The sequence below is a fragment of the Watersipora subatra genome, chromosome 2, assembly GCF_963576615.1.
Source record: "Watersipora subatra chromosome 2, tzWatSuba1.1, whole genome shotgun sequence".
NCBI classification, from domain to species: domain Eukaryota; kingdom Metazoa; phylum Bryozoa; class Gymnolaemata; order Cheilostomatida; family Watersiporidae; genus Watersipora; species Watersipora subatra.
In genome coordinates, this window is record NC_088709.1 from 37,567,536 (window position 1) to 37,579,139 (window position 11,604).

At 37.9% G+C, this 11,604-nt stretch overlaps 3 protein-coding genes across 3 annotated transcripts; 1 reads left to right on the forward strand and 2 right to left on the reverse strand.

Annotated features, from left to right (window-relative positions):
* The first annotated feature begins 2,034 nt into the window (after positions 1-2,034).
* LOC137388174 (uncharacterized) lies at positions 2,035-3,084 on the forward strand. Its single transcript, XM_068074678.1, has one exon. The coding sequence runs from the start codon at positions 2,035-2,037 to the stop codon at positions 3,082-3,084; it is 1,050 nt and encodes a 349-aa protein (XP_067930779.1).
* Positions 3,085-4,596: 1,512 nt separating this feature from the next.
* Positions 4,597-5,244, reverse strand: LOC137388175 (zinc finger BED domain-containing protein 5-like). The gene is made up of 2 exons (XM_068074680.1): positions 5,079-5,244; positions 4,597-4,952 (listed from the first exon to the last, which is right to left on the reverse strand). The coding sequence occupies exons 1-2, from the start codon at positions 5,242-5,244 to the stop codon at positions 4,597-4,599; spliced, it is 522 nt and encodes a 173-aa protein (XP_067930781.1).
* Positions 5,245-5,259: 15 nt separating this feature from the next.
* LOC137388176 (protein FAM200C-like) lies at positions 5,260-8,925 on the reverse strand. Its single transcript, XM_068074681.1, has 3 exons — positions 8,909-8,925; positions 5,538-5,937; positions 5,260-5,433 (listed from the first exon to the last, which is right to left on the reverse strand). Exons 1-3 carry the CDS (start codon positions 8,923-8,925, stop codon positions 5,260-5,262), a joined length of 591 nt encoding a protein of 196 aa, XP_067930782.1.
* Between the last annotated feature and the right edge of the window lie 2,679 nt (positions 8,926-11,604).

Below are 11,604 nucleotides of genomic sequence, written 5' to 3' on the forward strand. Positions count from 1 at the left end.
GCAATGGTAAACCATTACGATTAAAAGTGGATACGGGAGCATCATGTAATGTAATTTCACAGACGGTACTAGCCAGCGTAAATAGTCAGGTGACAATTGTCAAGCATGCTAGATCATCAGTGTCTTTTAGTGGACATGCACTTGATGTATTAGGCAAGGTTATGTTACTGGTGGATGTTAGCAATAAGTATCATACAGTGGAGTTTATAGTCGTAAAAACTGATACAAACATGGCAACTTTATTGGGGCTGCCCAGTTGCATTGAGCTTGGGTTGGTTGATAGGGCTGATTCCGTCGCAGATAGGGTAGCTAAAAAATTCCATGCTATGTAAGCATGCTTTGCAACTCAAAGAGAACGCTCAGCCTGTTATACAAAGTGCTAGGAGGGTCCCATTTAGACTAAAGGATAAACTAAAGTTCACGTTACAATATATGGAAAGTGAGGGCACAATAGCTAAAGTAAGACAGGCAACTGACTGGGTGCACCTTATAGTAAACATACTGAAACCTGACGGGTCACTCAGGATTTGTCTAGACCCTACACAGTTAAATAAAAATCTAAAACGCGAACATTTTGCATTACCAACAGCTAGTGAAATATTTGCTAAACTTTAAAAGTCTCGAGTATTCACTACGTTAGATGCAACCTCAGGATTCTTGCAGATTGAATTAGATGAGGCTAGCAGTTTGTTGACGACTTTTGCTATTCCATTCGGTAGATATCGATTTCTTAGATTGCCTTATGGAATATCCTCTAGTCCTGAGATATTTTGTCGAACTGTGTCGGAATTATTTGAAGACATTGAAGGAGTGGAATGCTACGTAGATGATTTGTTGATTCATGCAGCGACTGAAACTGAGCATGATAAAATCTTAGAGTTGGTATTGCAGAGATGCAGGGATTGTAATCTGAAATTGAAAGAGTCGAAATGAAATTTTAGGCAGTCTGAGTTGAAATATCTAGGTCACGTTATAGGCGATGGTACTATCAGGGCCGATGTCCGCAAGGTGGAGGCAATTACAAAAATGCCAAAACCAGAGTATAAAGATGACGTCAGTAGGCTTTTAGGAATGGCCACATATCTAGCTAAGTTCTGTCCAAATCTGTCAGAAGTTACCACCCCACTGCGCGAGCTGACTAAAAAGGGTGTAGAATGGTCCTGGAGCAAAGCAGCTGAGCAGGCGTTTGAGAAACTAAAATTCCTCTTATCATCTAGCCCAACGCTAAAAATGTTTGATCCAGAATTGCCAGTTACTCTATCAGTTGATGCCAGTCAGTTTGGCATGAGAGCAGTAATAATACATGCAGGCCAACCAATAGAATATGCCAGTTGCTCCCTTAAGGAAACACAGAGAAAATATGCGCAAATTGAGGAGTACCTCGCCATTCAATATGGTCTAAGGCGGTTTCATCAGTACATATACGGCCAGCATGTCATCATATCTTCCACTAATTGGAATTATGAAAAAGGGTTTAAATGAGCTTAGCCCTAGATTGATGCGTATGAGACTACGCAACCAAGGATACGATTACACTTTAATTCATAAACCAGGTAGAAACCTAATTTTGGCTGATAGTGTACATTGTCACGCGCATTTCTTCCTAGCTATGGTGCTGAGGCTAATAAACTTGAAGCACTAGATCATGATCAGATTGATTCGATAACCACAGGCATTATCACACAGCCTCTGTTCAAGGAAAAGTTGAGTCAGGCAACCAAACTAGATCCCACAATGCAGATACTAGCGTCATACATAGAGCATGGTTGGCCAATGACTAAACATGCTTGCCTTGAGCCACTAAAACCTTACTGGAATGTAAAATCTGATCTCACAACGCATAATGATCTGTTACTGTGCCAGGCCCAGATTGTTATTCCTATAGCAATGAGGAAACCGGTGTTGGACCAAATACATGCTGGTCACATGGGAGTTAGTAAATGTACTGAGAGAGCCAAAGGTGCAGTTTATTGGCCAGGCTATTTAGGTCAGATTAGAGATTTGATAGAATCGTGTTCTGTTTGTCAAAAATACATGAGATCGAACAGTCAATATAGCCTTGAACCATATGATATACCAGAATACCCTATGCAGTCGGTTAGTATGGGCATTTTCCACCTCGATGGCAACGATTATTTGGTAACAGTAGATCGATACTCGAAGTGGCCAGCCTGCTATCAATTAAAAACTTCTCGGTCTTTAGAAGTCATAGATTTACTAAAAAGGCAGTTCATCGACTTTGGTCGGCCTGAAACCTTGGTCAGTGACAATGGGTCATATTTCACATCTTATGAATTTAAATGCTTCATTGAGGATAATGACGTTAAACACATAACTTCCTCTCCCTATCATTCACGCTCCAACGGGTTGGCCGAACGCATGAATCAAACCATCAAAAACAGCCTCAGAAAGGCGTTGATATCTGGTCAGACATTGTGTGATGTTTTGGCCACATTCCTGTCAACTCCATTGGGTGACCAACTCCCATCTCCAGCATTTTTGCTACAGGCTCGAAATTTAAGAGGACAATTACATTGCCTACCCCACCAACTCAAGCCCCAAGGGCTACATCTAGGGGAAATACACAGCCGCTTTGTTAAAAGACAATCACAAGCTGTATTTCAGAACAACACAGCTACCCTTCCCACTGAGTATTGCGTAGGAATGAAAGTTTGGTGTAAACTAGGCCATAGAAGGTGGGCAGAAGGTGTTATTGTTGAACACCCGGAAACGCCTCGAAGTTACTACATCAAATTATCGGATGGCAAAGTTTTCAGGCGCAACATAAAGGCTCTGAGACCTAACCGATCTTCTCATGCCTATAATAAAACCTCGATTAATGATCACATTTATAAACAACAGAGACTCGTTGAAAGTACTAATTCTGATAAAAATTTGGTTCCGGTCCAGTCTGCTCAGCAAAGTCAGTTAGCTGTTGTTCCCAATTCTGTTGACCAGAGTGGCACCGCCACTCCTGCATTGACAGGTGCAACCAATCCTAATCAAATGAGTTCAAGCTTTTCCTCAGTTGTCATTAGGTCGGGAAGAGTGTCTAAGCCACCCACTCGTTTAGGTTTTTCTTGATTAGGACAATTATTGTAAGCTACATCCACTAGACTTTTGTGTCTTTTTATTTAAAAAAATCATGTTTTGTTTTAGGTGTGGTTTTGGACTAAGAGTCAATTTCTACCAAGAATCAGGTTTTGTACAACTGTGTTTTGCAATCAACTTCTATTACTTTAAACTGTTATGCAGATATGTTATTTTTCTGTAAGTGTCTGACTTGTGATGTTTTAGAGCAGTTTGAATTGTAACAACAACTAAAAGAGGAAGATGTCACAGTGTGTGCTCACACTGAATGCTAATGACTCTACCAGCCCTACAGTTACTGTAGCTGAGTCAGCTTATCCTATTATTATAAGATTACTTATGCTAGCTATGTTTGGGCTAGCTATGTTTGCCAGTTGCTTACACACATGCTATGCATACAGTTCATTACAGTTCATACAGTTCATACAATATAACATTATTAACTTACAAATCCTGGCTTTATGATACCTTGCTAGGTACTACATCGAGCTACAGTGCACCTTGCTAGGTGCTATATGGTGCTACAGTGCACATTGCTAAGTACTACATGGTGCTACAGCGTATCTAGCTCCTAGGTGCACTGTAGCATCTTAGGAGCTACAGCGCTCCATGGTGCTATAGCACTCCTAGCGCACCTAAGGAGCTCACATTCAATTGGTCTGTTCGTAGGGAGCTCACACTCAATTGGTCGTTATTTAAGGAGCTCACATTTAACTAACCTGTTTGTAGGGTGTTCACACACAATTGGTCAATTTGTAGGGGCCTCACCTTCAATTGGTCTGTTTGTAGGAGGGTCACCTTTAATTGGTTTATTTGTCGGGAGCTCTCATTCAATTGGTTTGGTTGTAGAAAGATCACATTTAGCTAACTTGTTTGTAGGGTGTTCACACTCAATTAGTCAATTTGTAGGGGCCTCACCTTCAATTGGTCTGTTTGTAGGGGGATCACCTTTAATTGGTTTATTTGTCGGGAGCTCTCATTCAATTGGTTTGGTTGTAGAAAGATCACATTTAATTGTTCTGTTTGTAGGAAGCTCACATTCAATTGGTCGGTTTGTAGGAAGATCACATTTACTTGGTCTTTTTGTAGGGAGGTCACATTTCATTGGTTTGTTTGTGTAGAGTGTTTGTGTAGGTCAGTGGTTCTTAACCTTGTTTGCCCAATTCTCTTTTTCCAAACCTAAAGACAGAAATTCCCCCCCCCTCCCAACTCCTTCAAATAATGCACTGCAACTAGATAGTGAACTTTATTTACATATATAACTTATATACATATATATATATACATGTATTTATGCATTTATTACTGTCAAATTTACATGGAATATTAAAAATGGATGTATATTGAAACTCAATATATCTATTATTGTAAGACCGTCAGCAGACTAGTGCGATTTCTGTGTTTGTTTGAGGCTGACCAGAATTTTGATGTTAGGAGTTGTTGTGGATAGGGCACACCATAGGTTAGTTTCTACTTCCAGACGGTTTCTAGATATGCTTTTTATGGTTAGCATTGCTGAAAATGCTGACTCGCAAAGATATGTGGAAGCAAATGGTATGAGCATCTTGAAAGCGGCCAGGTTATGTTGGGATACAATCTTTGGGCCTTAACCCAAAAGTGCTCTGTTGGTAGCTCCTTGAAGTCATCTTTTAATGCAGAGTTGTTTGTCAGCTCCAAAAACGCCTCCTGAAGCTGTCCCGGAATCTTGTGGACATTGCGCCTGAAAGGATCGCGGGTCAGGCTTATCAATTGCTCCGTCCTAGGATCTAACTTTGGAAAATATCTCTCAAACTCTGCTATCAAGCTGTTCAAGTGATGCTTTATGTCGGTTAACAAAGAAGCGGAAGGAGCTTTCTTGTCAACTAATGAATGCAGAACTGGAAATTAAACTCTTACATTCCCAGTAGCCAGTCTTTCCACCCAGAGTTTGAGCTTGTCTTTGAATGCATTGATACTGTCAGTTACATTCAACACATTTCTGTCTCTACCTTGCATCTTTGTGTTCACTTCATTTATTGAACCAAATATGTCAACCAGGTAAGCAATACACTGATGGAAGCCTTCCACTTGCATTGAAGCCAGTAGTTTGGGTTTGTTATGAGTTTTCAAGAACTCATTGAACTCTGCTCGCAGATTGAAGAAACGCAGAAGCATGTTAGCCTTTGATAACTAGCGAACTTCGGTGTGGAACAATAGTGATGTGAGCACAGCATCAATGTCTTTGCATAACTTGTGGAAGAGACGTGTTTGCAAGGCAGAGCCTTTGATAAAGTTTACTACTTTAATCACTGAAGAAAGGTGTTCCTGCAGTCCTTTGGAAGAGTTTTTGCTGCTAGCGCTTGTCTGTGAATGAAGCAATGGGTACTCACTACTAAAGGATTCTTTTTTTACCAACTGTGCAAATCCAGCAGACAGCCAAGTGTGGCTGGAGCACCATCAGTGCAAACTTCAATTAGTTTGCCCCAGTCCAGATGTTCTTTGCTGAAGTCGGAAACCAGGCTCATAACATCAGCAGCTGTGGTGGTCTCTGTTAGAGGACTGCAGAACAGAAATTCTTCCTCAATTGTCTTTCTGTGTACATAGCGTGCAAACACCATTAGCTGTGAAATGCTAGCAACATCAGTGGACCCATCAAGTTGAATGGCGAACATGAGAGATGACTTGATCTTTTCAATTACTTGCCTTTTTATGTCTGCAGACATATCATCGATCCTCGATTTCACTGTGCTGTCTGAGAGGGATAAATCAGCTATCTTTTGAGCGGCTGTGTCTCCGAGAATAATCTTAGTACACCCCAGCAGACAAGGTTTAACTAATGTTTCACCAATGGTGTGTGGGTTCTTATCTCTGGACAGTAAGACAGAGCATAGGATGCCTCGGTAATGGCCTGTGCCTGGATATGAAAGCTGCCAGTGTAATCCAGTTTTGCCTGCTTGAGTTCTCTCTCTTTAGCTTCAAAGAACGACTTTGATTTATCCAAGTGTTTTGAATGTTTATTTTTTTAAGTGTTGCTTAAGTTGATGTGGTTTCAAGGAGTTGTTAGCGAGCACTTTCATGCACAAAACACATTGTGGTACTTCGATGCCCCTTTTAATCAAACAAGTGAATCCATAGTTAAGGTAAGAACCATCATATGTTCGTCTTTTTGTCTTTGAAATTTCTAACACCTACAATATGGGATATGCAATCAAAACATTTGAATACGTTCAATATCTACATGAGCAAAACATCATACATATGCTAGGCTACAGAGCAAATTGTCAAAATGTTATACGTTTATGCAAACCAAATCGGTAACTGAACAATTAATATCGCAGGTATGTATATGCATGTAGTGTAGCAATCCTTACCTTTTCCACAGTTTTAGATCTTGGCTTTGTTGAAACTACTGAAATTCGTATATACTGCCCTTTATATAAGAACAATTGGTGCCACGGAAATCCCCTTTGGCAAACTGTCAAATTCTCCCCTAAAATTCCCCCTGGTGGGGGAGAATTCCTCCTTCCACCAGGGGGGTTAAGAACCACTGGGTAGGTCAATGTTTCATTGCATTCATTATATCTCGTGTTTTTACCATTTCTCTTACTTGGTAAATTTTATGCGCCATTTCAAACAAAATTATTCGCTCATACTTACCCACTAGTTGCAAAAATCCTTGTTAATATGTGAAGAACATGTCTACAATATACTATTTTACTATGATATATTTTGTATAGCATATGCTGAACAAATTGCACAGTGATAATTTCATGAAAGTCCTTCAAGCTGTTACCACAAGATAAAACATCAGGCACAAAAATGTGTCACACTTTCACGGCACTTCACATAGACAACAATTGTTGCTACACAATACATTCCAAAATGCTGCAGGAAAAAGCAAACCCAAACACGCAGACACAAATTCTAAGTATTTACAAGCCTTACCCATTGCTCCTATGATTTCCCGATGTCTAAATGATAACGTTACGCAATGCACAAAGTAAAGCATGCAAAGCATTGGCTGTAACCGTGCTATGTAAATTATCAATGTTTTGCTGTCAACCAAATACTAAATTCTTTCAATCTACATGTCATAAAAAGTAGTTAATTCCATTTACAAGTAAGTATCTGTTATTATTAACATAACATAAATATACGTGTAGGTGAACAATATTTCATGCTATATTTTGTTATCATAGCTAAAATTCACTTTGAATGTTTCTTTCATAAGCCAAATTTCAACACTGACAGAAACTATACTTTGGCCAATCAGAACTGCGGATAGTTGAAAGTGAGTTAGTTTTAAAAAGTCTGTATCGGCAGCTTTTAGAGCAATGGCAAAAAATCTGAAGTTTTAAGCCTACAGCGTAAAGGAGTGTAGTACTAATACAAACTAGTTTGGCAGAACTAGTATTAGTCTATACTAGTCAGTATTAGTCTGTACTAATCTGTACTAGTCTGTATTAGTCTGTACTAGTCTGTATTAGTCTCTATTAGTCTCTATTAGTCTGTACTAGTCTGTATTAGTCTGTACTAATCTGTACTAGTCTGTATTAGTTTTTACTAATCTGTACTAGTCTGTACTAATTTGTACTAGTCTTTATTAATCTGTACTAGTCTGTATTAGTCTGTACTAGTCTGTATTAGTCTCTATTAGTCTCTATTAGTCTGTACTAGTCTGTATTAGTCTGTACTAATCTGCACTAGTCTGTATTAGTTTGTACTAATCTGTACTAGTCTGTAGTAGTCTGTACTAATCTGTTTTGGTCTGTACTAGTCTGTACTAATCTGTATTAGTCTGGAGTAGTCTGTACTAATCTGTACTAGTCTGTACTAGTCTGTACTAGTCTGTATTAATCTGTACTAGTCTGTACTAGTCTGTATTAATCTGTACTAGTCTGTATTAGTCTGATGTCCCAAACAAACACACTCTTCGCTGACATGAGTTCACTGACATGAGCCTGTCTGTTGGGCAGCATAATGCGTGCCCAATAAGGCTTTTATTGAGCAAGAAACGAACTCTGCTTTGGGCTATCAGGTTTCAAAAGCACAAAGTGTTGTTATAATGTGTTTAAAATATAACATAGTTTGTGTTATTACACACAAGGGAGAATGCTAAGAACGTTAGAGTTCACAGTCGATGTATGTATGTTCACAATCTAGTATCTATATACATGTATATATTTTTTCAAAGTTTGTCGTCTGTTTTCTGTCGTCCTTTGGTATGTCCAGCTATAGTTTGAACATTTTTGAATTAAAATTTCACATTCTGTTGGACTTGAACGCACGAAGATTGCGGCTACAGTTTTACAATCCAGTGCACTAACCACGAGACCACGTAAGTTCTCGCATATTTTTACTCTTACTACATAACGTATACATCCTTTTTTGTTTTGCACACCCAAAATGATGTACTAATTGAAACTCTACAAACTCTTTTAGCTCTATGAAACTCTACTAACTCTATGAAACGCGATGCTTTTTGTTCCTGCCGTACTAGGGCTAATTAGTTTTCAAGAAAATGATGTCAATAAAAGATTCTCCAGGAATTAAAATTTGGCGATTGTGTCACTGATTAAGGATGAAATAGCAATTTTAATTTGGTTTTCTCAGTTTGTATTAATTGTATCATCACAAAATCATTTGTTTCGCAGTTTAAATAACTGCATCTACATTTATTCACTCTCTTAATTTGTTTCAGCTGCTCCGAAAACTTTTTCCCAGCTACACCACGGTTCTTTAATTCTGATAATAAGGCATTAATTTATAGGTATTTCCGCGCTAAATGGCGTGTTAATTGGAACTTTTTGAATTCTATTAACTCTATGAAACACGATACGCTTCCATCTTTGCCATACTAGGGCTAATTTGTTTTCCGCAAAACGGTATCAAGAATAATTTTTCTCAAAATTAAAATTTGGCCAATATATCTCAGTTCAGCATCATCCGTTATGGTGACATCATCCGTTATGGTGACATCATCCGTTATGGTGATATCATCCGTTATGGTGACATCATCCGTTATGGTGACATCATCCGTTATGGTGACATCATCCGTTATGGTGACATCATCCGTTATGGTGACATCGTCCGTTATGGTGACATCATCCGTTATGGTGACATCATCCGTTATGGTGACATCATCCGTTATGGTGACATCATCCGTTATGGTGACATCATCCGTTATGGTGACATCATCCGTTATGGTGACATCATCCGTTATGGTGACATCATCCGTTATGGTGACATCATCCGTTATGGTGACATCATCCGTTATGGTGACATCATCCGTTATGGTGACATCATCCGTTATGGTGACATCATCCGTTATGGTGACATCATCCGTTATGGTGACAATGGTTTGCGAACAGATAGAGTGATAAAACTTTTAAGTAAACGTTTACTAAAAACATACGAAAGCTTCTTTCAAGTATGCTTTAGTAAACTAAATTCATATAAGTTAGATTCAGCATTTATGTTACACATCTGTATTGAAGGTAAGAACTTTACACGTACATTTTTTTGTAGATCATAACCACAAAATATGCTTAAGATCTTGTAGATAGGTATAGTTACTGAGATTAACATATTGTTTTGTTACTAGTTTTTAGTTATGATTTTGATGATTTTTAACAGGCAGTGATTGCATTAGATAATTACTATGGGTTTCTATATCATTCTATACATCTATACAATATTTTCACTTAATGATGCCAACACTGAAACGAATGAAAATCATATAATCATATGACAAGTAATCTTTCATTGTAATCATAGCTAAACAGACTATATTTAGCCATTATTTGCTAATTATTTCACATCTACATTTAAACACATTTACAGTTTTTTTTCTCCTAATTTACTTCAACAAAACACTTTTTTCATGATATAAAATTTAAAAGTTGTATTTGTTTAAAAAAGCTTGAAAACTCTTACAGTTGTTTTCTTTTTTCTCTCAATTCATTTCAATTGCACAAAAATATTTTCTCATGATATGAAGTTTAAAAGTTAGAATAGTATGTATTGTATACAGTATGTTAAACCTAAATAAGTTTTCTGTCCAAGGACTTTTTATGGTCCAGGCCACGCTGAGTAGTACAGCTACTCTACCTATGTATATACATCTCAGCGTCTGTCTGTCGGCCATCTGTCTGTCGGTCAATTGTCAGTCATTTGTCAGTTATTTACCAGTCATCTCTCTGTCAGTCATCTGTCTGTCTATTTTTCGTTTGCTGTCCGTCTGTCTGCCATCTGTTCCTTGTCTGCCGTCTGTCTGCCGTCCATCTGCCGGCTGCTCGTCTGTCAGCTGCCCGCTGGTCAGCTGCCCGCCAGTCGTCTGTATGTCCATTTGTCTGCCATCTGTCCTCTTGTCTGGCATCTGTCCATTCGTTGCCTGTTCATCGCCCATTCGTCATCCGTTTGTCATTTGTCCAGTTATAGCGATAAAGTTTTAGTACTGAAAATTCACCTTCGTACTGGATTTGACCTCGCGACATTCAAATCGCAAGTCTGATAACAAGCACACGGAACCACAAGGCTAAGCCATTCTTATCACACTCATTGCTCTTACCATAGGCTGTATATCCTTTTCGCGATTGCACAAGATAAATGTACACTTTTTATCCATAATTAATTCAGTCTCGGGTTACGATACCCTTAGTTATACAAGTTTTTGGCCTTACGAAGTGAAATACAATGTCTTTCGTTTTCACCATATGAAAACGAAATCTTTTCGATTTTCTTTGCTATAAGATTTCAACGAGAAGTTCTATCGAACTTAAAATTTGGCAGTCAGTGTGCTGATTACGTCGAAATAATGAAAATGCCGATATGCTATTTGCCAAAATTTCTCTCACAACGACTGAAAGAGATATGATGCTCGCTTGCTTGCTCTCAGTTCAGCATTATTCATTTTAAGTTATAGCGAAAACGAAACCGAAAACAAATATGTGATAAATTTTTTGTCAATGACAAAGTTGAAGTTTAGTTTAGTAAAAAATACATACTAAAACTTAGCTTTATGTATGTCTTAAGTAAACTAAATTGATTTAAGGTAAATTTAATGTTTATGTTATACATTTGTCTCGAAGGTAAAAACTTCCTACGGTACATACTGCCCGGTTACTGTAGGTAACTATATTTACCGATGTTAATATATTATTTTGTCACTAATTTTTAACATGTAGGTAAACTATAGTATGTATATAAAAGTTTGATTACTTTTACTCGGTAGTGTTTGCATTAAATGATAACTATGGGTTTCTACACCACTCTATATGACATTTTGGCTTTATGATGCTAGCGCTAAAATAAATAAAATCATATAATTGTATACCAACTCATTTTTCATTGTAATCATAGCAAAACAGACTATATTTAGCCATCACTTGCTAATTATTTCACATTTACATTTAAACACCCTTACAGTTGTTATATTTTTTCTCATACACTACTTTATTTGCACTGCGCAAAACATTTTTTTTGTGGTACGAAACTTAAAATTTACAGTTGTTTAAACAAGTTTGAAAACCTTTA

What these genes read in the sequence shown, in the direction of transcription:
- LOC137388174 (XM_068074678.1), top strand. Translation starts at nt 2,035, where the DNA reads ATGAGATCGAACAGTCAATATAGCCTTGAACCATATGATATACCAGAA.
- LOC137388175 (XM_068074680.1), bottom strand. Translation starts at nt 5,244, where the DNA reads ATGCTTCTGCGTTTCTTCAATCTGCGAGCAGAGTTCAATGAGTTCTTG. An exon ending in AGTGAACACAAAGATGCAAG is followed by an intron (nt 4,953 to 5,078) that starts GTAGAGACAGAA and finishes TGCATTCATTAG; the next exon opens with TTGACAAGAAAGCTCCTTCC.
- LOC137388176 (XM_068074681.1), bottom strand. An exon ending in ACTGGGGCAAACTAATTGAA is followed by an intron (nt 5,434 to 5,537) that starts GTTTGCACTGAT and finishes CTTCATTCACAG; the next exon opens with ACAAGCGCTAGCAGCAAAAA.